A 26,918-nucleotide genomic window follows, 5' to 3' on the forward strand; every position below is an offset into this window, starting at 1 on the left:
TAAGCAAAATTTTTTATCCTATCTTTTCCTGATGGATTTAGTTGGTAAATATACAGAAATGCTGATGATTTGTATGGATTAATTTTATATCTTGCAAAGTTGCTGAAATTGGTGACTATTTCAATTAGATTTTTAGTTTATTTTCTAGATTTCTCTAAGTAAACTTACTATACTTTGCTTTTCCTAGACTACTGTCCAGTTTTTTCAGCAGTTTTTGCTCTATCTTTAGGAGTCAGGGTTTGAAGTTTAATGAACATGATGCTACTTATGTTCATTTGTTTGTGTCATTTATCTAATATGTTCCATTGATAAGACCTCTTTATTTTTTAACCAGTACCAAATAGTGATCAAAAGATCACTGTTTTGTAGTATACTTTGAAATCTAGTACTTCTAGATCCCCTTCTTTTCCACTCTCCTCCTACCCCTTATTTCTTTTCAGATTCTTTACCTTTTGCTCCTCCACATTGATAGTTCTTAACCTGGGATTCATAAATCTGTTTTTAAAATATTTTGAGAACTATTTCTATATAACTACTTTCCTTTGTAATCTTAATTTTTTTTATTCATTTAAAAATATTGCTCTGAAAAAGAATTTCTCCAGAATGCCAAAGGGTCTATGATGAATTGTTAAATAAAAACCTTAACAATCCTTGCTCCAAAAAAACTCTAGTTCCATAAAGTAATCATTTTGTGGTTTGATTGCTATGGGAATGAATAAGTTAAGTATTTGACTATAATAAATTCTGGTTAGCTCTATGCAAGGCAATCTATTAAATCATGAGGCAGGGATAGATAAGTATTTCACTCTGCCAGACTTAAGCTTAAATACCTTAAGAGCTAAGTTCATTTTCTTTTGAAAGTGGAAATTTAAATTAGGAATGGAGTACAAACCCAATAACAGCAGAGACCCTAATACTTATCAAGAAACCCCAGGGCACCTAGTCTTAGAAATATAACTATTGGGACTGATGTCATAGACCTTATTTGAAAGACACGGAATTGGGTCTGATATCTTTATTCTACCAAGTTATCTTTCAGGGGTTGTCTGGTTTGTCATCCAAACGTCTGGGCAGCTAACTCATATCTGGACTCAGAAAATGAGCACTTAAGTTTCATTAAAGAAAGGGGTGGTTTTAGCCCCCATTACCATACTTCCCACCAATTATGTGAACCCTAATACCATGACATCATTTACCCTGTTCTTTGTTCTGTACTCCCCAAATCTCTATAAATTTATCTGCTTGCTCCTTGCCTTTTTGTTATCTTTCTATTTTTGCAATTTAGCCCGCTTTAATTGGCTTTACAAGTATAATAAAACTTTGGTTCTTGATTTAGAAATTATCTAAGTTTCCGACCTTTTGGGACACCCACGACACTTGTCCGGAACTCGAATATAGCTTGGAAATCCCCCTGAACCCAACACTGAATACAGGTAAACAGACGCTTCTTGATTTTCTTTCATGCCCCTAGATCAATTCCTGGAAAAATAAAAACGACTGTAAACCACACTAGAGCCGTGTTCATTGATACAATTGACTAAGCAACCGTTACCAACACAAAGCTCATCCAAAAGCCCCAGGAGCCATTCTGTGGCGTCACCGCTGCCGGAAATTCCTGAAACATCCTACCTTTTCCTCTGCATTATTGACGTGACAATACGCGACCCAAGACTAACCTGGAGGATCGCACTTTATCTTTATTCGCTATACAGCAGCAACGCTCCATTTTGGGAATACAGTCTCTTTTTTCTGCATTCTCAGCTTTCAGTTCTCACTACCAACACTTAAGACTCAGGATAACTTAGACTCGTCCCGGGTGATTTGAAGTGAGCACGTAGGTGGGTACCATGTTGTACGGAAAACTAGTGCATAGCCGAAGCGGAGGACTAGACGGGAGGGTGGGGGTTCAGGGAAGTCGGAAGTCATTGGTGTTTGGGGGCGGAGCTATAAGGTGTGAGGAGAGGTTGAGTTGCTAAGCAATGATGTATTTCCTCTTTTGCTGTCTCCCCTACTATGTGGTTGGACGGGTTTGTTGAGGGGAGGGAGGAAGGAAGGAAGGGAAGAAGGGAGGGTAGGAAGATTGGTTGCCACTGAAAAGCCCCGGACACAGAAAGGTAAACCGAGGTGCGGGCGGTATTGGAGTGATTACGCATTTGTCCGGGGTTGTTTGAGAGATATTTTGGGGCTAGGAGTTGTTTGGCAGGAGGAGTATGGGATAGGGCGCTGAGTGAGAGTACTGGGGAAGAGAGGGGAATTAAGCGTAGGAACCTAGGGGCTCGAAGTGTTGGAAGGATCCTTTGGGCGTGGAAGAGGAGGGGTGGAAGGTGGGACCTATAGCACCAAGGGAGAGAAGAAAGGCCATTAATGATTGAGACAGGAGAGACGAAGGAATGGTAGAGTGGAAGGGCCCCAAGAACATCTAGTTCAACCATTGCCTTAACGAAAATCCATGCATGAACTCCCCAAGTGGTGTTCATCCAATACTGCCTTTGAAGACTTTTATCGAGTGGAACCCCTACGCTATAAAATCAGTACATTGCCACATCCTTTCCTATTCCCTGAGACAGCCCAGCCCATTTTTGGATAATTCTAATTTTTAGGAAGTTTATCTTTAAAACTTTGCCCTTATGACTTTCATCACTGCTCCTAGTTTTGTTCTTTGATGCCAAACAAAACAAGTCTAATCCTATTCTAATCTATGACAAAACTTCAAAATTTGGAAGACAGTTATCATGTCTTTTCTTCTCCAGGCTAAACGTCCCTCTCTTCATTCAGCTTATCCTTATGGAACAGTCTCAAAGCCTTTTACTATACTTTACCATCAGGTTCATAAGAAGGCGGCTGGTAAAGGTCGAGGAGAAGATCAGAGAGGAGGAAGGAGTCTGGTAAAAGGATGAGAAAGCAAGGAGCTAGAGGAAAGGGGTAGGAAGAGAAAGAAGGTGAGAGCTTCTTCTCTTACTCTCTACCTCCATTCCCTCCAGACAAGGAGGAACGAATGAAGAGGGGTTTGGAAAAGATAAGAGATGGTTGGTAATAACGTTAAAGAAATTATGTTAGCGAAATAGGGATGGAATGCTTTATTTGAATAGGAAAGACATAGGGAGAAGGAGGTGCAATATCTTCTGGTGTTGGAGAACTGGAGTAAAAGAACCACCTGGGCTAATCTTGGGAAAGAGAAAATTGGTTAAAATCAGGAGCTCAGAAAAAAAGGGTATGCAGATGAGGAGGAGATAGGACCCTTCAGAAATGAGGAAGACCCTTCAAGGTTAGCATTTTTGAGAAGAGATAGGAAGGCTTCCATTTGGTGGATTTTTTTGGTTAGAGGAGATTAGAGAGGAGGGGGAGTGGAATAGAAAATGGGAATGGTATGGATTGATGACCATACAAATGAAAGGAAGAAATTAAAAGAGCATTGGGTGAGAGTTGAGGGAGGAGATTGGGACTCGAAATGGCATTTGGGGAGAAGACATTGTTGGGGGCTCTGAATATCTGATTTTAATATGTTTTTTAATCTTTGCACTCTCCTCTCAGAAATCTCCAGAGACCAAACCAGGGGTTTCTATCTTTATTTAGATTTGACTTTAACACTCCAAACGCCACCTCATCCTGGGGGCACCTTGCCTCTTTCCTACCTGAATGGTGCTACTACTTGCTGGTCCAGGATCCAGGCCTCTTTTATTCCCTACCTCAGTGCTGGTGTTCCAAGTCTTTTCTAGTGGAAGGACCCTTACGAGGAAACAAGGACTTTCCTCTAGACATTATTTTGCTAAACTAAGAAACTTGTTTATCAGTTTGAATTTGTTTTATCCTTTTTGAGGACTCAAGAGCCCTTGTACCTCCTTTCTTCATCCTTTAAGGAGAAACTTCTCCTTAATAGCTCTAGCTTGGGTCTCTGGTCCCAATATGCTAGTCTGTTTTTGTGAATAGGACCTTGCCTATTTCCTGGTTGGCATGGCTGAGCCAAGACAGGTTCCAGGTGGCCGGGAGACTCCTCAGGGGGAGCTTCAGTCAGAGGTTGTTGACGATGAGGCCCCTAGGAGTCCAAGTACAGAGGAAATAAGAGGAGGAAGAAGCAGCAGTAGCAGTGAGACAAAGTTATCTCCTAGAGAGGAGGAGGAACTGGATCCTAGAATACAGGTGAGAAAATGAAAATAGTTGAACAACTCTCTTGGAGAAGAGGGATTCAACTAATTCTTTGTTTCTTTAGAAGGAATTCTAGAATAAATGAATAGAAGTTATGGGGAGATTTTGGTTTGATATTGTGAAGCTGGCTAGGGGAGGAAAAATTCATGCTGGATTTGGAATGAAAAGAAATAAGACTTTGTGACTTACTAAATGACCTTTCTGTACATGCTGCCTCAGTTTCCTCAACTTTAAAATTAAAATCCATAATTACCTAATATACAAGATCCCTTTCAACCCTTTAGCATTCTGTCATTGTTACCATATAGTGTACCATCACTGGAAGAGCCAAGGCAGAGGATTGACATTGTTTAGAGATCTTGTAAATTATTATGTTTGGGGTTGGGGGGATGTTGGATTATGTTACCTTCAAGAAACATTTCTCTTATTTGAATAAGTTTAGATGAAATTTTTTATCCTTAATATTTCCTTTTCCTTTCCCCAAGGGTACAGTGGAGCCAACTTGAACTGGTTCTCAAGAACAAATATTTTACATTTTTACTGTAAATTACATTTATATCTCATAGTAAATGCTACATTATTGTTTTGTTGATTGTTTAGACTTAAATTGATGGAGAAAATGTTAATGCAGATTAAGTTTAAAAGTGTCTTGTGAATATATTTTTTCTCCATAGAGTCAATTGACAAACATTTATCAGTACATTGCCACATCCTTTCCTATTCTCTTTTAACAGAATCTCTTATTACAAATCTAGAGGGTAATGTTCAGTGTAAAATATTCTTTGTGAAGCGATATGTGAACAGTTGGAAGTGAATAGAATGTGAACTGAATTTCTGAGTACTGAAGGGATTAAGTATAACGGAACTATCAAAGTGGAGCCAACAGAATCAGGAACAGGCACATTTTTGAAGCAGGTAAAGGAGAGGGGAAGTCTAATTTTGTGTACCAAGTTAACTTCGTGGTTATGTGGCCCCATTGTTATGGATGTAACTTCTGAGAAGCCACTTAATCACATCTTTGAATGTCTGCCTACAAGCATTTTCTGAGGGACCTCATTATTCAAATTTCTATATAAATGTCATGATAACCAAAGAATCAGAAGATTAGGTAACTATCCTTAAAATGGTTTTCTTTTTTTTTTTTAAGATAAAAGAGATAGTTCTCCTTTCCCCCTCCCTCTTCCGCTACCCATTTCCTTTCTTCTCTCCCCTTCCCTGTTTCCCCCTCTCCTTTCACTTTCTTTCCCTTCCCCTCCTTCTCTCCTTCCCATACACTTTTGTGACATACTTTTAATTCTTGTGTTAGTGTTTTTTTCAATTTATATAGTTGTAGTTTTCTTGGCTATTTACTTTACTGTCTTAGCATTCTTTGTATTTATCTTATTCATCATTTTGTGTAGTATAGTAATATTCCTTACAGTCATGCCAGAATTTATTAGCCATTCCTCAGTCTTTGTGTAACAATCTACTGTTACAAATATTTGGTGTGTATGATGATTTTTTTTTTTTTTAATCGATGATCTCTTGAGTTATAAGGTTAGTAATGAAATTGCTAGGTCAGAGTATTGATATTTTATTCACTTTATAAAATGGTTCTTTCTCTAATATTTTGCTGCAAATGTTAATTGACTTAGATTGTATTGTATGAAATGTGCCAAAATTCCTTAATTCTTTCGTGAACTAAGAAAATTTAAGTCCACGAGTCAAGTGAAAAAAGCCTTGGCCTAAGAGTTGGGAGATCTGAATTCTGTTTCCAACTACCAACTATGATTTGCACATAGTTACTTATGTTCTCTGGGTCTTAATTTCCTCTTCTATGAAATGAAAATTAGATCAGATGATTTTGAGGTTCCTTTTAGCTCTTAATATTATGATTCTTATTCCTAACAACTTAATGCATTTTTACTGAACTAGAGCTAAGTTTCTTTGTTTAGTTTCTTTGGCTTGGGGTCTTCAAATATGCGTGGAAAAAATACTCTTCTTTTATAGTTGAATGAGCAGTGCTGCTTAGCTCCTTTTGCCTCTTTCTTTGTCTACAATCAAGAAAGAAACTTTGCTTATTGATGGAGATTCTCTTGAAAGTTCTGCAGAGAAGAGAGAATAACCTTTTGCCTTTCTAAGAAGCTTATCTAAGATTTTATCTCTATCCTTTCTCCTATTCATTTTTGTTCCCCTTTAAGCTATATGGGAGAGATATATAGATTTCTATAGCTGTCCAAGGTTTACAAAGCCCCGTCAGTTAGGGTAGTACAGGTATTATATTCCCTGTTTTACAAATGAGAAAGCCAAGTCTAAGAATGTTGTGATTTACCCAGTCACACTGATACTAAATGTCAGTGACAAATCTTAAGCCCTGATTTCTTTACTCTAAGACTAATATACTCATTATATCAGGCTGCTGCTTACGTATTTCATTACTAAAGTAGACTTCTTGCTCAGATGTGTGATTTCACTGGTTTGGTGAACCAAACCATGGAAGCTTCTCTATTGCAATCCAGCTACTTGTTTGAAACATATAATTTATGAAAATTGCTGAAATACTGGGAGCTTAAGTATTTTGCCAGTAGTCACAGTTTGTTTTTGGTACAATATGCACTCTAGTATTCTAGACTAGTTTTCTATCTGCTATGCAAGTATGCTTTTTATAGGATACGGGATAAAATCAAGAAGAAAAAATATGAGAAATCTTTGAAAGAGAAGGTAAGACTTCAACAAGTGACATATAACCAGATAAAAGGGCAGGAACCAGTGTTAAATTAGGTAGCACACATTGAAGAATTTTAGGGAAAGCATGGTCAATTGGAATAAGAAAGTTTTTTTTAAGACTTGGTTCAAGATGAGAGTTGAGTTTGCAGTGGAACCTTGCTAATTACCAAATGCTAGTCACCAAACCCTTCATATTAATTGTTTATTACTTTACCTCAGTACTTTGATCTGAACAGGTCAAGTATTTTGATATCCTGATGGATTATTGATAGTTTGAGCTTTAGGTTTGTGGCTAGGGAACAATGATACAGACTAAGTGATTGGTATCCAGTAGCTGATTTTGTTGTTGAATGTACATTTTAATACCTTTAAATCTTTTTAAATCTCCTGCAAATAATTTTCTTGGATCTGTTTATATGCCTTTACTATAATCCCAAATTGGAATGCTCTTTCCAACTTCTCAGACTTTTTTTTAAGCCTTATTCAAGATTTCCTTCTCTAGGTTGTTGTTCATTTATTTCAATTGTGGCTTATTCTTTGTGACCCTTTTTAGGATTTTCTTGGTGTAAATTCTGGAATGGCTTGCTATTTCTTCTCATTTTGTAAATGAGAAACTGGGTCAAGACAAGGAAGTGACCAAGGTCACCACAGGTCAGATTTGAACTGAGGAATATGAGATTTCCTGACTCTATATCTTCCTTAATTTACTGATCATTGCTTTACTTTCATTCTCATTAGGATTTTAATAGTCTTTTCCCCTTTCCTCTTATTGCTGTGTTGCTTTATGTGTGTTTATGAGTTTTTTTTCCCATATTAGTGATTTTTTCCTCTTTCCTACTAGACTTGGAGCGACCATATCTCTGATTTTCTTCCTACTTTAATCAGAGTTCAATGCAAGCTTTTTATACAGAGAATAATTTAATCTAATCCATCTATCTATTTGTCTGTCTATCTATCTATACTATTGAATAAGGAACTCCTTTAGAGTCAAATGCCCATGTAATTTGAGGTAATTTATTCTATTTACATTTTTTTATTGGTAGAGGGAAATGAGTGACTTGAGCCTTTAGGCCTTTAGGAATTATCCTGGCATCCTGGGAATTTGCTTGACCTGCTCTGGGGAGGTCAGTCTGCTTTGCTGACTCATTGACTAATGAAGTGAACCAAGTCAGATAGCTTTCTTCATGCATTCCATTTCAGCTGAGTTTCTCAGAGTTTTCTGCTTGAAAAGTCAAGTGGTATGTGTCACCAAAACCAAAAAACAATGGCCCCTACAATTAGAGGAATATCCCAAGTTATCAGAAATTTCCTGACCCCACTTTATCTTTGCTCTGCCCTTCATCCTGATCTGGCCATCATTCTATTTTTTTGAAGAATTAGCTAGAAATTTGTAATTCAAAAAAAAGTATGCTAGCCTCCCTGCTTATCTGTTATCATTATTAAAAAGCTTTTATTAAATGTCTAATTTCATGCATATCTAACTGCATAGAGAGCTTGTTATATAGGGAAACAGCATGGTACAATGAAAAGAGTGGTGGAATTGGAATCAGAGGACCTGCATTCAGATTCCAACTCTGTCATTTATTACCTGTGTGATGTTGGGCAAGTCACTTAACTTCCTTAGGCTTCAATTCCCCATCTAAAATGAAGGAGTTGGAGTAGATGACTTAAAAGATCCTTTCTGGCTCAAGATCCTAGGCTCTTCTCAATCTTCTCATCTTGCCCCCATGCCTACTCTCCCCTTTCCCAACCATTCACTTTTTCTTTTGTGTCCATGGGTTTAATTGTCATTAAAAATGCCTCCCAGATCTATATTTTTGGTCCTTGCTCAGTGGGATCAGTGTCTGTTCATCTTGCCTTAGCAGTGAACCCCGTCCTGCCTCATGCTGTCCTGAATACCAGGATTTCTACCAGCTGGATACTCAGGCAGATATGGCCCCACACCTGGAAGGAGAAGACATGAGTGAAATACACAGAGAACAGAAATTGTTTTGGGATAATAGCGAGACTCTGCTCTGTGACACAGAATTCCCATCCTGTGTTTTGAATTAGATGTCTTATAGGCATATTCAGCATATCTAAAAAAAGAAAATCTTTCCTCATCAAACTAACCCTTTGAATATCCCATTCTTCTGATGTTTAAGGTTTAAGGTTCACAACCTAGTAATCTTTGATTTCTTATTCTTCCTTACTCCATTTGTCACTTGGTTGCCGTGCTTTGTTGATTTCTCCTCTGCAATCTGTATAGCTTTATAGTATTTTTTGCCTGCATGCTCTACTATCCAAACATATAACTACCATCTAGTTCAAGACCTTATTACTTTTTATCAGAATTCTTGCAGTTTATCTCCTAATTTGTTTCCTTATCTCAAATCTGTCCCCTTTAATCTGTCATCTATAAAAGTATCAAAATGATGGTATTTCTGAAGAATAAATCCTTTAAATCCTTCCACATCACTTCCTTAATAAGTTCTGTTGGTTTTTAAGGATCAAATGGATTTTAAGCCTTTTATTATAAAACTTGGTTCCAACCTCAATTGCCATGATAAATTTTACTTTATTTTTCTTAAGGCACATAACGTTCAAACAAAATGGCTTTTTTGCTATTCCTCACAACATTCCATCTCTCAATTCTGTGCCTTTGTATTTGATATTCTCTGTAACAGAAGAATATATTTTCTCTTCAATGCCAAAGCTTACTTAGTTGCCACTTTTTTGAGGCTTTTCCTGTTCCATTCTTCCCAACCATAGTATCTGTCCCATTCAGATAACTTCATATTTACTTTTGTGTGTATGTACTTTGTATTTAAATGTGTGCATATTATCTTCCTTGATATAGTGTAAGTTTCATGAATTCAGATATTGTTTTATTTTTGTAATATAATGTAATAGCAGTGTCTAAATGGTGCTTTGCACATATTTAGGACTTAATTTCCTTGTGGATTGATTTAGCAATATTATACTCTTGGCCTGCTCATAGTAGAACAAACTTTGAATTATTTTCCTTTCTTTGTAAATGTTTTATTTATTTATTCATTTGTTTGTTTGTTTATTTATTTATTTATATTGCTCAGTGGCTTCCTTAACCTTCCCCTTTAATAAATAGGTACATTTATGCAAAATGAAACAAAACAATCCATTGGCCATGTTGGAAAATGCATGCCTTATTTGTAATATGTAACCTACCTCCTTTCTGTTAAAAGGTTGAAATCATCTCTAATAATAACTAAACATAGACAACCTAGAAAAAATAAGGAAAGGGAGAAGGGAGGAAATGGGGAGATGGAAAGATCCTAGGATGCTAGGATCATATAGTTAGAGCTTGAAGGAACAAGCTAAGTTCTATATTTGGACTACCTAATTTTATAGACAGGAACCCTAGAGAGGATATATATTTGCTCAATATCACATGGGAAATGAATGGCAAAACTATAATCTGAAGTCCTTTGATTACAAATTCACCACTTTATAAAGTGAAGACATTGATCACTGCATTGATTCTGAATCTTTTGGTGGTGTTTTGATAGTTTTCAGTATTGTCTATTTTGTTTATGGTGTAAATTGTTCTCTTGGTTTTGCATATTTTGTTCATTGATTCACACAGATTCATATTTTCTTTGAGTAGTTCATATTTATCTTTACAGTAATAATTCCATTACATTCATACCCATTCTCCAAACAATGGGCATGTCTTTTCTTTTCAGTTCTTTCCTACTTAAAAAATTTTTTGTATAAGAGAGAAAGGAGATTTTTTTCCTTTATCTTTGACCTCCTTATGGTATATGCCTAATACTGGTTTTGATCGGTAAAAGAGTATATAGTTTTTAGTGATATTTTTATGATAATTCTAAATATTTTTTCAAAAGGAATGAATCAGTCAAAGGACAAAACAGTCAATAACGTGTAATAATGACTATAATAACAGTCAATAATAATCTAGTGTTTGACAAATACAAAGACCCCAGCTTTTGGGATAAGAACTCATTGTTTGAGAAAAATTGCTGGGAAAATTGGAAATTAGTATGGCAGAAACTAGGCATTGACCCACACCTAACACCATACACCAAGAGAAGGTCAAAATGGGTTCATGACCTAGACATAAAGAATGAAGATATAGGATAGTTTACATCTGACTCCTGTGAAAAAGGAAGAAATTTATGACCAGAGAAAAACTAGAGATCATTATTGATCACAAAATAGAAAAATTTGATTATATCAAATTGAAAAGTTTTTGGACAAACAAAACTAATGCAGAGAAGATTGGAAGGGAAACAATAAACTGGGAAAACATTTTTATAGTCAAAATTTCTGATAAAGGCCTCATTTCCAAAATATATAGAGAATTGACTCCGACTTATAAGAAATCAAGCCATTCTCCAATTGATAAATGATCAAAGGATATGAACAGACAATTCTCAGACAATTAAAACTATTTCTAGCCACATGAAAAGATGCTCCAAGTCATTATTAATCAGAGAAATGCAAATTAAGACAACTCTGAGATACCATTACACATACCTGTCAGATTGGCTAGAATGACAGGGAAAGGTAATGCGGAATGTTGGAGGGGATGTGGGAAAACTGGGACACTGATATATTGTTGCTGGAATTGTGAATACATCCAGCCATTCTGGAGAGCAATTTGGAACTATGCTCAAAAAGCTATCAAACTGTGCATACCTTTTGACCCAGCAGTGTTACTACTAGGCTTATATCCCAAAGAGATCTTAAAGAAGGGAAAGGGACCTGTATGTGCAAGAATGTTTGTGGCAGCCCTCTTTGTAGTGGCCAGAAACTGGAAACTGAGTGAATGCCTATCAATTGGAGAATAGCTGAATAAATTATGGTATATGAATATTATGGAATATTATTGTTCTGTAAAAAATGACTAGCAGGATGGCTGGAGAGACTTACACGAACTAATGCTGAGTGACATGAGCAGAACCAGAAGATCATTATATACTTCAACAACAATACTATATGATGATCAATTCTGATAGATGTGGCCCTCTTCAACAATGAGATGAACCGAATCAATTCCAATAGAGCAGTAATGAACTGAACCAGAGAAAGAACTCTGGGAGATGTAGTGGGAGAACCACTACATAGAATTCCCAATCCCCCTATTTTTGACCAACTGCATTTTTTATTTCCTTCACAGGCTAATTGTATACTATTTCAAAGTCTGACTCTTTTTGTAAAGCAAAATAACTGTTTGGACATGTGTACATATATTGCATTTAATTTATACTTTAACATATTTAACATGTATTGGTCAACCTGCCATCTGGGGGAAGGGGTGGGGAAAAGGAGGTTTTGAAAAAGTTGGAACAAAAGGATTTGCAACTGTCAATGCTGAAAAATTACTTATGCATATATCTTGTAAATAAAAAGCTATAATAAAAACAAAATTCCCACTCAGAAAAAAAAGGAATAAGCCAATTCCTAGTTCCATCAAGAGTACATTAGTATACTTATGTTTTGAAAGCCTCTCTAGCATTTATCATTTTTCATCTTTTGTTGTTTTTGTCTGATTGATTTAAGATGAAACCTCGATTTAAGATGAAACCTCAGTGTTTTATTTTGCAATTTTGAGTTTTTCCATTTGGGATGAGGTGCTATCATCTGTTCTCAGTGATAAACAGAAGTTAATGGTAAACATTTTTAGATGACTATGAAATCACACTTATTTATGACTTAGGTTTTAACTAAAATTAAAACATTTAAAAAATATATCTCGTTTTTACATTTCTGAATATACCTTTTCCCTTTGAATTATTCTTCTCAACAAAGAATAAAAAAGCAAGAAATTTTTTTAGTAAAACTAATCAATTTATTAAGCATTATAAAATTATTAAATTGGTTGTGTTTAATTTTTGTAATTACCTAGCATTCATCTTTTGTTTTCTTTTGTGATTATTTTTTCCATTTATACCATGTACATATGGTATACATATACACATATACATATAGTTTTCTAATTCTGCTTACTTTACTCTTCATTAGTTCATCTAAATCTTCTTATGCATCACTAAGATTAAAGGAATCTGGGAAATATTTCTTGCAGAAAGTGGTAGTTTAGCAGAAACTTTAGGGAAACTAGGAGGTAAGAAATGAGAAACAAATTCTAGCATAAGGGAGTGAAGTCAGGAGGTGAAATGTCATGTGTAAGGAACAGCAAAGAAGTTAGTGTGAAAGGATTAAAGAGTTTATAGAGGAAAGGAAGGTATAAGAAGACTAGAAAAGTAGGGGGAAGGTCCAAGCTATTTAGACCTTCAAAAACCACACAGGATTTTAGTTTTGGAGGTAATAAGGATTCACTGAAATGTATTCAATAGGACAGTTTTATGATTAGATCTGAATTTTAGGAAGCTCAGTTTTACAGCTGAGTGGATTGGAATGAGGAGAGACTAGAAGCAAGAAACCTGAGCAGGTTATTGCAAGTCTATTTTCTAGTTTTGTGGTGATAGGGACTTATACCATGATGGTTACAGTGTTAGAGAAGAGAAGGGGCATGTATGAGAGATGTTACAAAAGTAAACATAATAGGTCTGGACTGAGTGGGAAAAAGAAGGAAAAGTGGAGAGTGATACCCAGATTCTTTGTGTATAGATGGGATACCTTCAGCCATAATTGGTAAGTTAGAAAGAGAGGGAGGGTTTGAGGGAAAGATGTTGTGTTTTGGACATGTTTTAAGATGTCTGAGGGACCTCCAGGCAGGTAGAGGGCTGTTTTACATTTCCAAGCCTGTTTCTTTAACCCAGTGAATAGAATACTGGGCTTGGAGACAGAAAAATCTGGGTTCAGATGTAACTTCAGACATTTAATAACAACCCTATTTTCCTCAGTTTTATCTTCTGTAAAATGAGCTGGAGAAGGAAATGGCAAACCATTCTACTATCTTTGCAAAGAAAACCCCAAAGAGTTCACCAAGAATAGAACATTTCTGAACAGTGACTAAACAACAACAGCAGCAGCAGCAGCAACAACAGTGAAGCCTTATGTGCCAGTCACTTTTCTGGATACCAGTTTCCTTTTTTGTTAGTAAAAACAATAATCTCAGTTCTGGATTTATGTTCAGGAAGATTATAAAAAGTATGCATATAAAAATTTGGAAAGTATATACATATACCTCCTCACATGTGAGGGTATACTTTATACAAAATATTTTCTATGTGTAAGAGGCATATGACCTGGCTTGACTTGTTGCATTTGACTAATTTTCTTTGTGATGTGATATGTCAATATAGGTGAAAATGGGTTAGAACTTTTAAGACCTTTCCTTTGTTAAACTAGAGACCTTTCCCTTAGTCTTTGAAGGGATGAGATCCTATTGCCTGTTCATAGACATGTATAGATTCCATCTTTTCTGCTCCTTCCCTTGCCTATAGGGCAAATAAGTCTTTTTCCTATCTTGAGCCGGGGGGAAGAAGGGGGAGGGGGAAATTTAATGTTTCTTCTGTGCTGGGGAAATAGAAATAATAGTCTATTTTGGGAACAGATAATTTTTGACTGATAGGCCCCTTCTATCTGTTTCCCCCCTTTAGTCCACATCACTGTTTGCCATTCTCATTTTTAAAGACTCTATGTATGAATATAATAACCTTATTCTCTAAAAAATGCAAAGAAAGTTTCTTAACTTTTCAAAATAGGATTTATACCTTTTAAGGGCCTACCTCACTAATCTCTCTTACTTCGTCTCCCTTTTGACAGGAGGAGCTAGAACACCTGAATCAGGCCAGTGAAGAAATAAACCAAGTAGAACTACAACTAGATGTGAGCATCCCTTATCTGTCCACCTACCTGATAAATTCCCAGGAATCTGAGAGATGCCTTGTACAGGGATTAGAATGGAATAGTGAAAAGAGAATTGGAGTTGGAGTCAGAGGACTTGAGTGTCTATAAAATGAATGGGTTATATTAAATGGGTTATATTAAATTAAATTAGGATCCTTTTCAGCAGCAAATCTGTAATATCATAATAATTGTTCTCTGGTTGTCTCTTTTCTTTTGCCTTCTTTATTTGCTTAAATTTATATTGGGGTAGATGAAGGAATGGAGGTAGAAACTTTTTTCCTTCTTTAGCTGCCTTCTATGGAAAACATGGAGATAGCAATAATTACTGTTTTTGTTTCAAACTAAATATTGTATTCCTTTGATCTAGGATAACTTCCCCTGCGTATATACTTCCAACTTGTGTCCATGATATATTTTTTTTGGGGGGGGGGTGTAAAAGGAAACAGTTTTTAGAATGGGGAATTTTAGTTTAACTAGAGGGGGGACTATCCAGTCGTCTTGACTTCTTATATCTTGTTGACAGGAGGCCCGGACCACATATCGGAGGATCTTGCAGGAGTCAGCTAGAAAGCTCAATACACAGGGCTCTCATTTGGGAAGCTGCATTGATAAGGCCCGGCCATATTATGAGGCACGGAGGCTGGCCAAGGAGGTACAGGAATTGGGTGCTCTATCCTCAGAAGCACACGGTGTCATCCCCTGAGCCTAAGGATCTGATTCTGGCTCTGACCCATGTAATCTTATTGTATATATGCACATTTAGTGCCTGTACTTAGTTTTTGGAATAGACTAGAATGGGCTGTTGGCCTGTCAGTAGATAGCTGGATAGCCTTGGACAAATAATTTCCCTTCTCTTGGCCTCAATTTTTGATTTGTAAAATGAGTGGTTTGGACTAGATGATTTTTAAGGTCTCTTCCTAACTTTTTCTCCTTATATTTATGTGTATACAGTCACTTTAAAGTTTGAAAAGGGCTTTCCTCACAACACTATGAGGCTGATAGTGTAGGTACTTTTATTCTCATTTTACAGATGAGAAAACTGAGGCCCTGAGAGGTAAATGACTTCCTCATGATTACAATCCTAGAAAATGTCTGAGGTAGGAATTTAAACCAAATCTCCTGAATCCTAATCTGGTTCTTTATCTACTATACCATATCACTTTTCTTGCATCTGTCTCTGCTTCTTTCATTTATCCCCTCTCCTTTTTTCTATTTTTCTACAGAAATGTATATCCAATTAGACTCTTTGTAGAGAAAGAGGAGAAAAAGGAGGGACAGTGAGATTGACTTCTCATTTCTTCCGACTCTGTCTCTCTACAGGATATGGGATTGCCGTCCTCTTGGGGCAGACCTAGGGGGAATCTCTACCATATATCTACTTTTCTCATGACGGGCTCTCCCTCAGCCAGGATTTTCTTGGTAGAGGAAGTCTGGGCCCCTCCTGTGACTGCTCCCCACCCTCCCTCCAGGCACAGCAGGAAACACAGAAGGCTGCTCTGCGCTATGAACGGGCTGTGAGCATGCACAATGCTGCTCGAGAGATGGTGTTTGTGGCAGAACAAGGTGTCATGGCTGACAAGAACCGGCTTGATCCCACTTGGCAGGAGATGCTTAACCATGCCACTTGCAAGGTAAGGGTAGTCAGGAGCTTCAATCTTTCCTTTTTTAATTAAAAAAATGTTTTTAAACTTCCTTTAATTTGTAGCTGATTTCCCTTTGTCCTTAAATTCTGTTCCTCACTATTTTATCACTCCCGTTCTCTTTCCTTACAGTTGAATTTTTTTTCATGACTTCCCAAGTTTGCCTTCCCTGTTTCAACCCAGAAAAGCTCTTTACTAACCCCTTATTCTCTTTTGCCAAGCACTCACTTAGGTTATTCCTTTGACCTAAGCTTCTTCATTCATTGCTCTCTTACCAGATTTTTCTTTTCACCAGCAACTTCTTTGAGGATTAATCACACACAATTCATCTCTCCCATTATGTTAGCATCACTTTAATCCTTGTGCATATAACTCTGTACTTCTACAGTTATTTAGATCTTTGTTAGTGAGTTCTTAATTATATTCTTGTTCACCAGTCTCTATCAGCAGCTTTAATATTCTGTCAATCTGTAAGTATTTGAATTAATTTTATGTGCAACAATAATTCCCTTTTACATAGAGCATCAAAATTTGGGAAGTACTTTATATACATTGTCATATTTCAGCTTCATCCCTGTGTGGTAATGTTATTATTCCCATTTTAAAGATGAGCAAACAGGCTCAAATTAAATGACTTGCCTAGGATTATCATATGGAAAATAAGTTCCTGAGTCAGAATTCAAACTCAGGTCTTAGTGATTTCAGTGCTATTTCCATTTTACTAAAATGTCTCTCTTTGAGCTTATAATAATATTAACTGACATTCATGTATCAATTAAAATTTTCTCTTTTTTCTCTTCTTTTTTTTTTTTTTTGCTGAGGCAGTTTTTTTGCCTTGACTTTCATTAGGCTTATTACCTTCCCCTGTATTTCCTTACTATGTCTAATATGGGACTCTGTATTCTGTACTCAGTGAAATCTTTAGCACAGAATGATAATTGTACCAGATCTGTCCCTTACAGGTGAGCTTTTGGAGAGAGGCCAGAGAAAGAAAGCCTTTAGAGTGATTCTATCTACTTGTCTTTCTCTTGCTTTGTGTTTTCTGCCCCTTGGGACTCAGGTGAACGAGGCAGAGGAAGAACGTCTTCGGGGAGAGCGGGAACACCAACGAGTGACCAGGTTGTGCCAACAGGCGGAGGCTCGGGTACAGGCCTTGCAAAAAACTCTTAGGCGAGTCATTGGCAAGAGCCGTCCATATTTTGAGCTTAAGGCCCAGTTTAACCAGATATTAGAGGTGAGTTGTCTCGACAGATTGGCATGGGTAAGACTGAGAGGCAACTGAAGAAGGGGACATAGAACAAACCTGAAGATAAGATAGAATATGGAGTTGAAAGGAAGGGTGAGCTATGAGTTTATGTTATGAGTAGCACATAGTTTGTTATTCAAGGTAATTCAAGAATAAAGTAGGGATTTGGAGGTTTGATCCCAGATGATCATACAATGATAGAAGTGAATTTAGTGGACATTTACCCTGTATTGTGCCAAGGGAGGTCTGTGAAGAGTTGAGAAATGAGAGGAAGGAAATGTAGAATTCTGATGGACAAAAGAAAAAAGAGAGGAAATGTGAAGAAATGGAGAGCTAAGAGGAAAAGATTGGTGTATAACAGGAAGGGTGAAAGAGATTCTGGAAAACATAAAGGAAAAGCATAGAAAAACCATTAGGAGGGAAATAACATAGGAGAATAAGGAGAAGGAAAGGACAGAGAAGAGAGGGACGAGCAGATAAAGAAGGCAAAGAAGAATTATGGGATTAAGGGTAGGATTAATGAGCAGAGAATTAGGTGAAGAGAATAAGGGAATGAGTAGGGAAGGGGAGGAATGCGGAAAAATTGTTTAGAAAGAGGAGAGAGTTTGACATACTAATGGGATAGTCACACATTTAAAAGTGGAAGAATTCCTTGAAGTTGGTAGAGGAAGAAAATACTGAGGTGAGGGGAAGGAAGAATGTCAGAAGTGAGAAACTGGTAGAGGAGAAAGGGAATAAGAAAAGCTAAAGTTGGGAGGGACCCTAATTGAGGCAGAAGGGAGTATGAGGCTGGAAGGGAATCAGGAAGATCCTTAAAGTTTTGGGTTGGTGGGGTATCTTATATTTCTGTTCTTGCCTCCTTCAGGAACACAAGGCCAAGGTGACTGGGCTGGAACAGCAAGTGTCTCAGGCAAAGACCCGCTACTCAGTTGCTCTGAGAAATCTGGAGCAGATCAGCGAGCAGATCCATGCCCGTCGCAGGGGTTTGCCCCAAGACCCAGTCCGCAGGCGTTCTTCCCCTGTAGGGGCTGAGGCTGGACCTGAGAGTGGGGATAGTGGAGACGTCAGGGTTGAGGGAGCAGAGGGTGGGTATCTGGATGAGAGGGGGACTCTGGAGCCTGGCCCTGCCCCTGATACCTTGAGTCTCCTAAGCCTTCGCACAGTTGCTTCCGACCTCCAGAAATGTGATTCAGTGGAGCACTTGCGGGGCCTCTCAGACCATGCCAGCTTGGATGGTCAGGAGCTAAGTTCTGAGGGGGGTGGAGATCAAGGGAGTGGGAGTCGAGGTCGTCACCAACGAAGCATTAGCTTATAGCCCTCGCTTTCCCAAAGATCTGGAAGCGTCTCCCCTTTTTGTCCCTGTTATCACTCAGGAGTTCTTGCAGACTTTTTTGGTCCTTTTTCCTTTGAGTGCTTCTTCTCCTTTATTTTGAAAAGCCCCTTATATCTATTTCCTCTGTCTCTGTGATAGTCTTTTTTTTTTTTTTTTTTCACTGTCTCATGCACCTGTCTCTTTTTCACTGATGGTTTTACTTCTTTCTTATTCTGAGAGGCTGCTCTCATCACTCTTTCTTAACTTCTATATATCATTTTCTGTCTTCTTCCCTCTTCATGTTTTTTTCATCTTTTCATCTTTTATCATTTTTGTCTGTCTTTCGCTCTATCCAGAGAGACAGGAAGTTGACCAGAGGAATACTATTCATAGAAGCTCGAGTTGTTCTCATTTTCTTTACTTCCTTAGCCTGGTTCTAACACCTTCTATAGGTATCATTCCTCTCTTTGAGGTTCTCTTAATAAGACCTCTAGTGCTGCTGGACCCTACTGGGAATTCATATATTTTTTGCTCTGCCCCAAACTGTCTCAGTTGCAACCTTACATTATAAGTTCATTTACTCAAGATGCCTTTTCCCTAATTTTTAATGGCTATTATATAACTCAAAAAAAGTCAGATCTTGTAGGATAATGGGGTATAAATCTGAGATTTATTTCTAACTCTTATCCTCCCTCCCTAATCCATATTAGCAGTGAGTGACTAGGTTTCCAGGCCACTAATGGTCCATGTAAACAATGTTCCTGTTCCTATAGAGAGCCTTTGACGACTTCTAATTCTTTTTAAGATTTAAAAGGTCTGATGGAGTCTCTAATTTGAGAGATCATTTTGGGAGGGAGGGAGGTGAGTTGTCCAAGCATTAAAATGGCTTCCCTCCATAGTCTCGCTGGTAGTGATTCACCATACTTTACCTGACAAGTGGATGGTGACTCATCCTCTTCCCCAGCTGCCCAGTACAGCCAAAGTTAGAATTAGGAACTACTGTTCTTCATTTTACCATCTTTCCTAAATTATGGGTAAGAAAACAGGTACTGATGGGGCTGGATCTAAGTCCCCTTCTCCCTTCCTCTCCTATATAAATTTTTATATCCTCTAGGAGTTTCTTGACTTGGCTGCTATACTATTTCCTTCTCTTTTCCATCTCCTCCCTCTCATCTCCCAGCTATGGAAGATAAGAGATCAAGATGTGGCAATGAAAGCCCCTTAATCTCCTTGGATATCGCAGGCTAGAGAGGTCTGCACACCTATACTACACAATGATTCTTACACATCCCCAGGCTGTGGGTTGGGGGGGAAATTATTTCCTTCTTCCTCCTACCTAGTAGACTTGGAAAATCATTCTTGTTTGACTAGGGGCATAGAGGAATCCATTTGCCTTTGCCCTCATCTATCTTTACCTCACTTCATCAGGTATTCTTCTACCCTTACCCACCCCTACTAAGCTCATTTCCTTGGGAGAACAAAGATTTACACTTTAAATCCCTGTTCTATGTGTCACTCCCCCAAGGCAGGCTTAAATGGTCATAATGAAGACTATTGTGTTTGAGGTGACTATTGGGTGGAGGTGGAACAAAGGTGGGGGAGTGTGTTTGAAAATGGAGGGACCGACTGATAGGATTTTATTTAAATAAAAAATACCACTGGAATTTCTTCCTGTCTGTTGTCTGTATACAAAGGGAAATGGTGAAGAGCTGAGAAGAGGAGGTTGAGGGGGTGTTAACTTGTTTCCTGTCTTCAAACTGATTTCAAATGACTTGTTTACCCAGTTTTAGACTATAGTCTTTATACCTCCTCGAATTCAGCTTTGTTTTGTAAACTTTGAAGTAACTCATACGTAAATTGAAAGTTATTAGCCAGTGTTCTGATTTGTATGCAAACAAATCTTATTTTCTAGAAATCTATAACCTCTTATGGCCTATGGAACTTTGCTACCCAAGAAATTTGAACTATCAGCATTACAAACTTGGCCTATCTGAAGAAGTTTCTTACCATCCAAATCTTCTGCTGACTTCATTATTTTCTGCCTGTAGTATAACCTTGTTCCCCATGATTCAAACCTTGTGTTTCTTTGACCTTCCTTTATCTTTCATATCCAAAAACCAAGTCTTGGTGACTAATAATATGTTACCTTCCCATTTGACCCACTGTCCCATTCCCCTTGCCACTGCCATAGCATAGGTCCTTATTACAACTCACTTCTTAATAAGTCTTCCTATTGCTGCTCAGTCCTCCAAACTAACTTTTGTATAGATGTCAGGTTATTTTGTTCATAGAATAGTCAGTGCTCAAAAATCTTCATTGGCTTCCTTTTGCTACCAAATAAAGTTCCTTTAGTTCTCAAGGCCTTCCACAATCTTTTTAGTTTTACTTTATATTATAGTATATGAACTGGAGTTTTGATCTCATTAACATTAATACCCATGGGAGGAAACTCCCTCAACCAATACTAGTCAGCACCTTCTATACAATTTATAGTTACTTGTTATAGTTAACTTAAAAGTTACCTGAAAGATTAAATGAAATGTTCAGAGTCATTACAGATAGTCATTATCAGTAAGGATTTGTACATAGGTTTTCTTGGCCTCAAACCCAGCTTTCTCCCCAAGTGTTATGTAATACCACTGGCTCCTTGCCATTGCTCCTTGAACATTCCTCAAACTTTCCCATCTGTACTATTGTTCACAATGTTTGCCGTACCTGGAATACTGGCTGATATTCCCCTTCCCTGCTGTTAAATTACAAGTCATTTCTTTAAACCCCAAATGAAAGACTATCTTTGGAAAGCCTTCCTTGATCCTTTTGGACTTTTTTTCATTCTGGCCTCACAAGTGTTTTATTTATACTTTTATGTATGTAATTAATTGGGCCTTAAAATTTTTTTTAAATACAGATTTTTTAAATTTCCTTTTAAAAGTACAAGAATTTAAATATATGAACAAGAACATAAAAGAAAAATAATCATATAAAGTAAATGATTATGAAGCCAACAAACGAAAGTAAATGATTATTTGTCTGTGATTTGTTACCATTTGTATACAACCTCCAAAGATGTGTATATTGACTTTTAATGTATTAATGCTCACATTGTTTTTATTTTCCTAATCTTTGTCACATGAATTTGTCACTCTATAATGTATAGTTTTATTCCCACATGCATATACACACAACTCATATTCTTTAAGTTTGTGCTTCCCTTTTCTTATATGTGAAAACTAGCATTTGATTAGCCATTTCTCATTTGATAGACACCTATATTATTAAAGATTTTTGCTATAACAGATAGTGCTGCTAGAGGATATTTTTGTACCAATCACCTAGAGGATAAAGAAAGGGTGTGCATATTTTTGTAAGTTTGGGGTAATTTCTTATTGCTTTCTACAAATGTTAGATCTTTTCCTAACTCCAGTAATAGCTCAATAGCAGGTACAGCATGTATTGCTAGCATTGAATTTTCCCCTTTTCATCTTTTCTGGTTATGATGATGATGAGGTGGAAAGTCAAGATTGTGTTAATTTGAATATGCTCTTATAGATGCCTTTAGTATTTATTAGTTTATTTATGGTGACCTCCCTCTTTCCCTATTGAACCTTTCTTTCTTTCTTTTCTTTCTTTTTTTTAATTAAAGCTTTTTATTTAAAAAGCATATGCATGAGTAATTTTTCCAACATAGACCTTTGCATGACCTTTTATTCCAAATTTTCCTCTCCTTTCCCTTACTCCTTCCTCTAGCTGGCAGGTAGTCCACTACATGTTAAATATGTTGAAATACATGTTTGATCCAATATATGTATACATATTTATACAGTTATCTTGTTGCACAAGAAAAATCAGATCAAGAAAGAAGAAAAAGAAAAGCTGAGAAAAAACAAAATGCAAACAGATAACAGAGAGAGTGAGAATGCTATGTTGTTTTTCCACACTCCTGTTCCCATGGTTCTCTCTCTGGATATAGATGGCTCTATCACTGCAGAAGTAGAACTGGTTTTTTAATCATCTCAATGTTGAAGAGAGCCACATCCATCAGAATTGATCGTTGTATAGTCTTGTTGCCGTGTATAATGATATTCTGATTCTGCTCATTTCACTTAGCATCAATTCATGTAGATTTCTCCAACCCTCTCTGAAATCCTGCTGGTCATTTCTTACAGAGCAATAGTATTCCATAGCATTCATATACCATAATTTATTCAGCCATTCTCCAAATGATAGGCATCCACTTCTTGCCACTACAGAGAGTCCTGTCACAAACATTTTGGCACATACAGGTCCCTTTCCCTCTTTTAGGATCTCTGGGATATAATCCTAGTAGAAATACTGCTGGATCAAAGGATAAGCACAGTTTGATAACTCTCCAGAATGGTTGCTCCATTCATCAACAATGTATCAGTGTCCCAGTTTTCCCACATCCCCTCCAACATTTGTCACTATCTTTTCCTGTCATCTTGGCCAATCTGACAGGAATTAGTGGTATCTCAGACTTGTCTTAATTTGCATTTCTCTGATTGTGATTTGGAGCACCTTTTCATGTGGCTACAAATAGTTTCAATTTCTTCATCTGAAAATTGTCTGTTCATATCCTTTGACCATTTATCAATTGGAGAATGGCTTGAATTATTATAAATTTGAGTTAATTCTCTATATATTTTAGAAATGAGGCCTTTATCAGAACCTTTGGATGTAAAAATATTTTCCCAGTTTATTGCTTCCCTTCTAATCTTGTCTGCATTAGTTTTGTTTATACAAAACCTTTTTAACTTAATGTAATCACAATTATTTATTTTATGATCAATTATCTCTAGTTCTTCTTTAGTCACAAATTCCTTCTTCCTCCACAAATCTGAAGATAAACTATCCTATGTACTTCTAGTTTGTTCATAGTAACAATCTTTTTGTCTAGATTATGAACCTATTTCAACCTTATTTTATTATATGGTATTAGGTGTGGGTCTATGCCTACTTTCTGCCATACTAGTTTCCAATTTTCTCAGCAGTTTTTGTCAATAGTGAATTTTTATCCCAAAAAGTGGGACCTTTGGGTTTGTCAAATACTATATTGTTATAGTCATTGGCTATTTTTGTTCTGGGAACCTAACCTATTCCACTGATCAATTGCTCTTAGCCAGTACCAAATGGTTTTGATGACCGCTGCTTTATAATGTAATTTTAGATTTGGTACAGCTAGGCCACCTTCATTTGCTTTTGTCTTCATTAAATCCTTTGAAATTCTTGACCTTTTGTTCATACAGATGAATTTTGTTATTTTTTTCTAGTTCAATAAAATAGTTTCTTGGGGGGGTTGATTGGTATAGCACTAAATAAATAGATTAGTTTAGGGAGTATTGTCATCTATATTATATCACTTGACCTATCCATGAGCACTTGCTATTTTTCTAATTGCTTAGATCTGACTTTATTTGTGTGGAAAGTGTTTTGTAGTTTTGCTTATATAGTTCCTGACTTTCCCTTGGCAGATTAATTCCCAAATATTTTATATTATCAACAGTAATTTAAATGAAATTTCTCTTTGTATCTGTTGCTGTTGGATTTTGTTAGTGATGTATAAAAATGCTGAGGATTTATGTGGATTTATTTTGTATCCTGCAACTTTGCTAAAGTTGTGGATTATTTCTAATAGCTTTTTAGTTGATTCTCCAGGGTTCTCTAAGTATACCATCATATCACCTGCAAAGAGTGGTAATTTGGTTTCCTCATTACCTACTCTAATTCCTTAAATTTCTTTTTCTTCTCTTATTGCCAATGCTATCGTTTCTAATGCAATATTGAACAGCAATGGTGGTAGTGGGCAACCTTGTTTCACCCCTGATCTTATTGGGAATGGTTCCAGTTTATCTGCATTACAAATGATGCTTGCTGATGGTTTTAAATAGATGCTACTGACTATTTTAAGGAAAAGTCCATTTATTCTTATACTCTCTAGTGTTTTTAATGGGAATGGGTGTTGGATTTTATCAATTGCTTTTGCTGCATCTATTGAGATAATCATATGGTTTTTGTTAATTTGGTTATTGACATAGTTAATTATGCTAATAATTTTCCTAATATTGAATCAGCCCTACATTCCTGGTATAAATCCTACTTGAACATGGTGTATTATCCTGGGGATGATTATTTGTAATCTCTTTGCTAATATTTTATTTAAGATTTTTTGCATCAATATTCATTAAGGAGATTGGTCTATAATTTTCTTTCTCTGTTTTCATCCTATCTGGTTTAGGTATCAGTACCATATCTGTGTCATAAAAGGAATTTGGTAGGAGTTTCATTCCTTATTTTTTCAAATAGTTTATATAGTATTGGAGATAATTGTTTTTTAAATGTTTGGTAGAATTCACCAATAGAGTTGATTAATAGCTTGTTCTATTTCTTTTTTCTTAAATGGGATTATTTAAGTAATTTATTTCCTCTTCTGTTAATCTGGGCAATCAATATTTTTGTTGGCATTCCTCCATTTCACTTAGGTTGTCAAATTTATTGGCATAAAGTTAGGCAAAATAACTCCTGATAATTGTCTAGTGTCCTCCTTCATTTTTGAGACTAACAATTTGATTTTCCTCTTTCCTTTTTCTAATCAAATTAATTAAAGGTTTATCTGTTTTGTTTTTTTCCCATAAAACCAATTCTTAGTTTTATTTATTAATTCAGTAGTTTTTTTTATTTTCAAATATCTAGAGAGAATAAAATTTCCCCTTATTACCGGATTGGCTACATCCCACAGATTTTGGTATGTGATTGATTGTATCTATGATTTGCTGTTTCACCCATTCATTCTTTAGGATGAGATTATATTTAGTTTCTAAATTCTTTTGGTTCTATTTTCCCCTGGCCCTTTATTGAATGTAATTTTTATTGCGTCATGATCTGAAAAAAATGCATTTACTATTTCTGCCTTTCTGCATTTGATTTTGAGGTCTTTAATGTTCTAATATATGATAATTTTTGCATAGGTTCTATGAACTTCCAAGAAGAAAGTGTAGTCCTTTGTCTCCATTCAATTTTCTCCAAAGATCTATCATAACTAGTTTTTCTAGTATTCTATTTAACTCTTATAATTATATTATCTCTTTAACTTCTTTCTTATTTATTTTGTGGTTTGATTTATCTAGTTCTGAGAGAGCAAGGTTGAAATCTCCCACTGTTGTAGTTTTGCTGTATTTCTTCTTGCAACTCTTAACTTCTCCTTTAGGAATTTAGATGCTACACCACTTCGTGCATATCTGTTTAATATCGATATTGCTTCATTATCTATAGTACCCTTTAGCAAGATTTAGTTTTCTTCCTTATCTCTTAATCTGAGATTGCTTTGATCTGAAATCAGGATGGCTACCGCTGCTTTTTTTCCTTCAACTGAAGCATAATATAGTTTGCTTCAGTGTTTTATCTTTATTCTGTACGTAGCGCTCTGCTTTAAATATGTTTCTTTTAAACAACATATTGTAGGATTCTGGCTTTTAATCCAGTCTGCTATCCACTTTTATTTTATGGGAGAGTTCACCCCATTCACATTTATGGTTAAAACTACTAATTCTATATTTCCTGCCATCTTATTAGCTCCAAATTATACTTTTCTCTTTTCTTTTCCTCTTCCCTTCCTCCCCAGTATTTTACTTATGAGCACTACTTGCCTCAAGCAGTCCTCCCCTTTTAGAGACCCTCCCCCTTTCTTATACCTTTCCCCTACTATATCTCTTTTCCCTTCTAGTTAGCCTACCTTTTCCCTTTTCCCCTTTCCCCTCCCACTTTTCTATAATATGAGAGATGATTCTCAGTGAAATCAAATATAAATAATGTTCTTTGGGCCAAATCTGATTAGAGTAAGATTCACATGATATTTGTCACCATCCTTTCTTTCCCTCAATTATAATATGTTTTCTTTGCCTCTTCCTGAGATGTAATATTCTTTTTTTCCTTTTTTTTTTTTTTTTAAATTATGGCTTTTTATTTACAAGATATATGCATGGGTAATTTTTTCAGTGTTGACTCTTGCAAAGCCTTCTGTTCCAACTTTTCCCCTTTTCCCCCTCACCCCCTCTCCTAG

The 26,918-nt window shown here is 36.4% G+C and overlaps 1 protein-coding gene across 5 annotated transcripts; it reads left to right on the forward strand.

Moving 5' to 3' along the window:
• The first annotated feature begins 1,910 nt into the window (after nt 1-1,910).
• SH3BP5L (SH3 binding domain protein 5 like) lies at nt 1,911-20,508 on the forward strand. 5 transcript variants are annotated; one of them, XM_051995665.1, is made up of 8 exons: nt 1,911-2,114; nt 2,826-2,939; nt 3,928-4,137; nt 14,563-14,625; nt 15,170-15,298; nt 16,116-16,277; nt 17,347-17,520; nt 18,398-20,508. In XM_051995665.1, exons 3-8 carry the CDS (start codon nt 3,952-3,954, stop codon nt 18,845-18,847), a joined length of 1,164 nt encoding a protein of 387 aa, XP_051851625.1. In that variant the 5' UTR covers nt 1,911-2,114; nt 2,826-2,939; nt 3,928-3,951; the 3' UTR covers nt 18,848-20,508. The 5 variants fall into 5 exon arrangements, with proteins under 5 accessions (XP_051851625.1, XP_051851627.1, XP_051851623.1 ...); XM_051995667.1 differs by lacking the exon at nt 2,826-2,939; XM_051995663.1 differs by having other exon boundaries at nt 1,912-2,114; nt 2,826-4,137.
• Nucleotides 20,509-26,918: the final 6,410 nt, after the last annotated feature.

The sequence above is a fragment of the Antechinus flavipes genome, chromosome 4 (assembly GCF_016432865.1).
Source record: "Antechinus flavipes isolate AdamAnt ecotype Samford, QLD, Australia chromosome 4, AdamAnt_v2, whole genome shotgun sequence".
In the NCBI taxonomy this organism is placed as follows: Eukaryota; Metazoa; Chordata; class Mammalia; order Dasyuromorphia; family Dasyuridae; genus Antechinus; species Antechinus flavipes.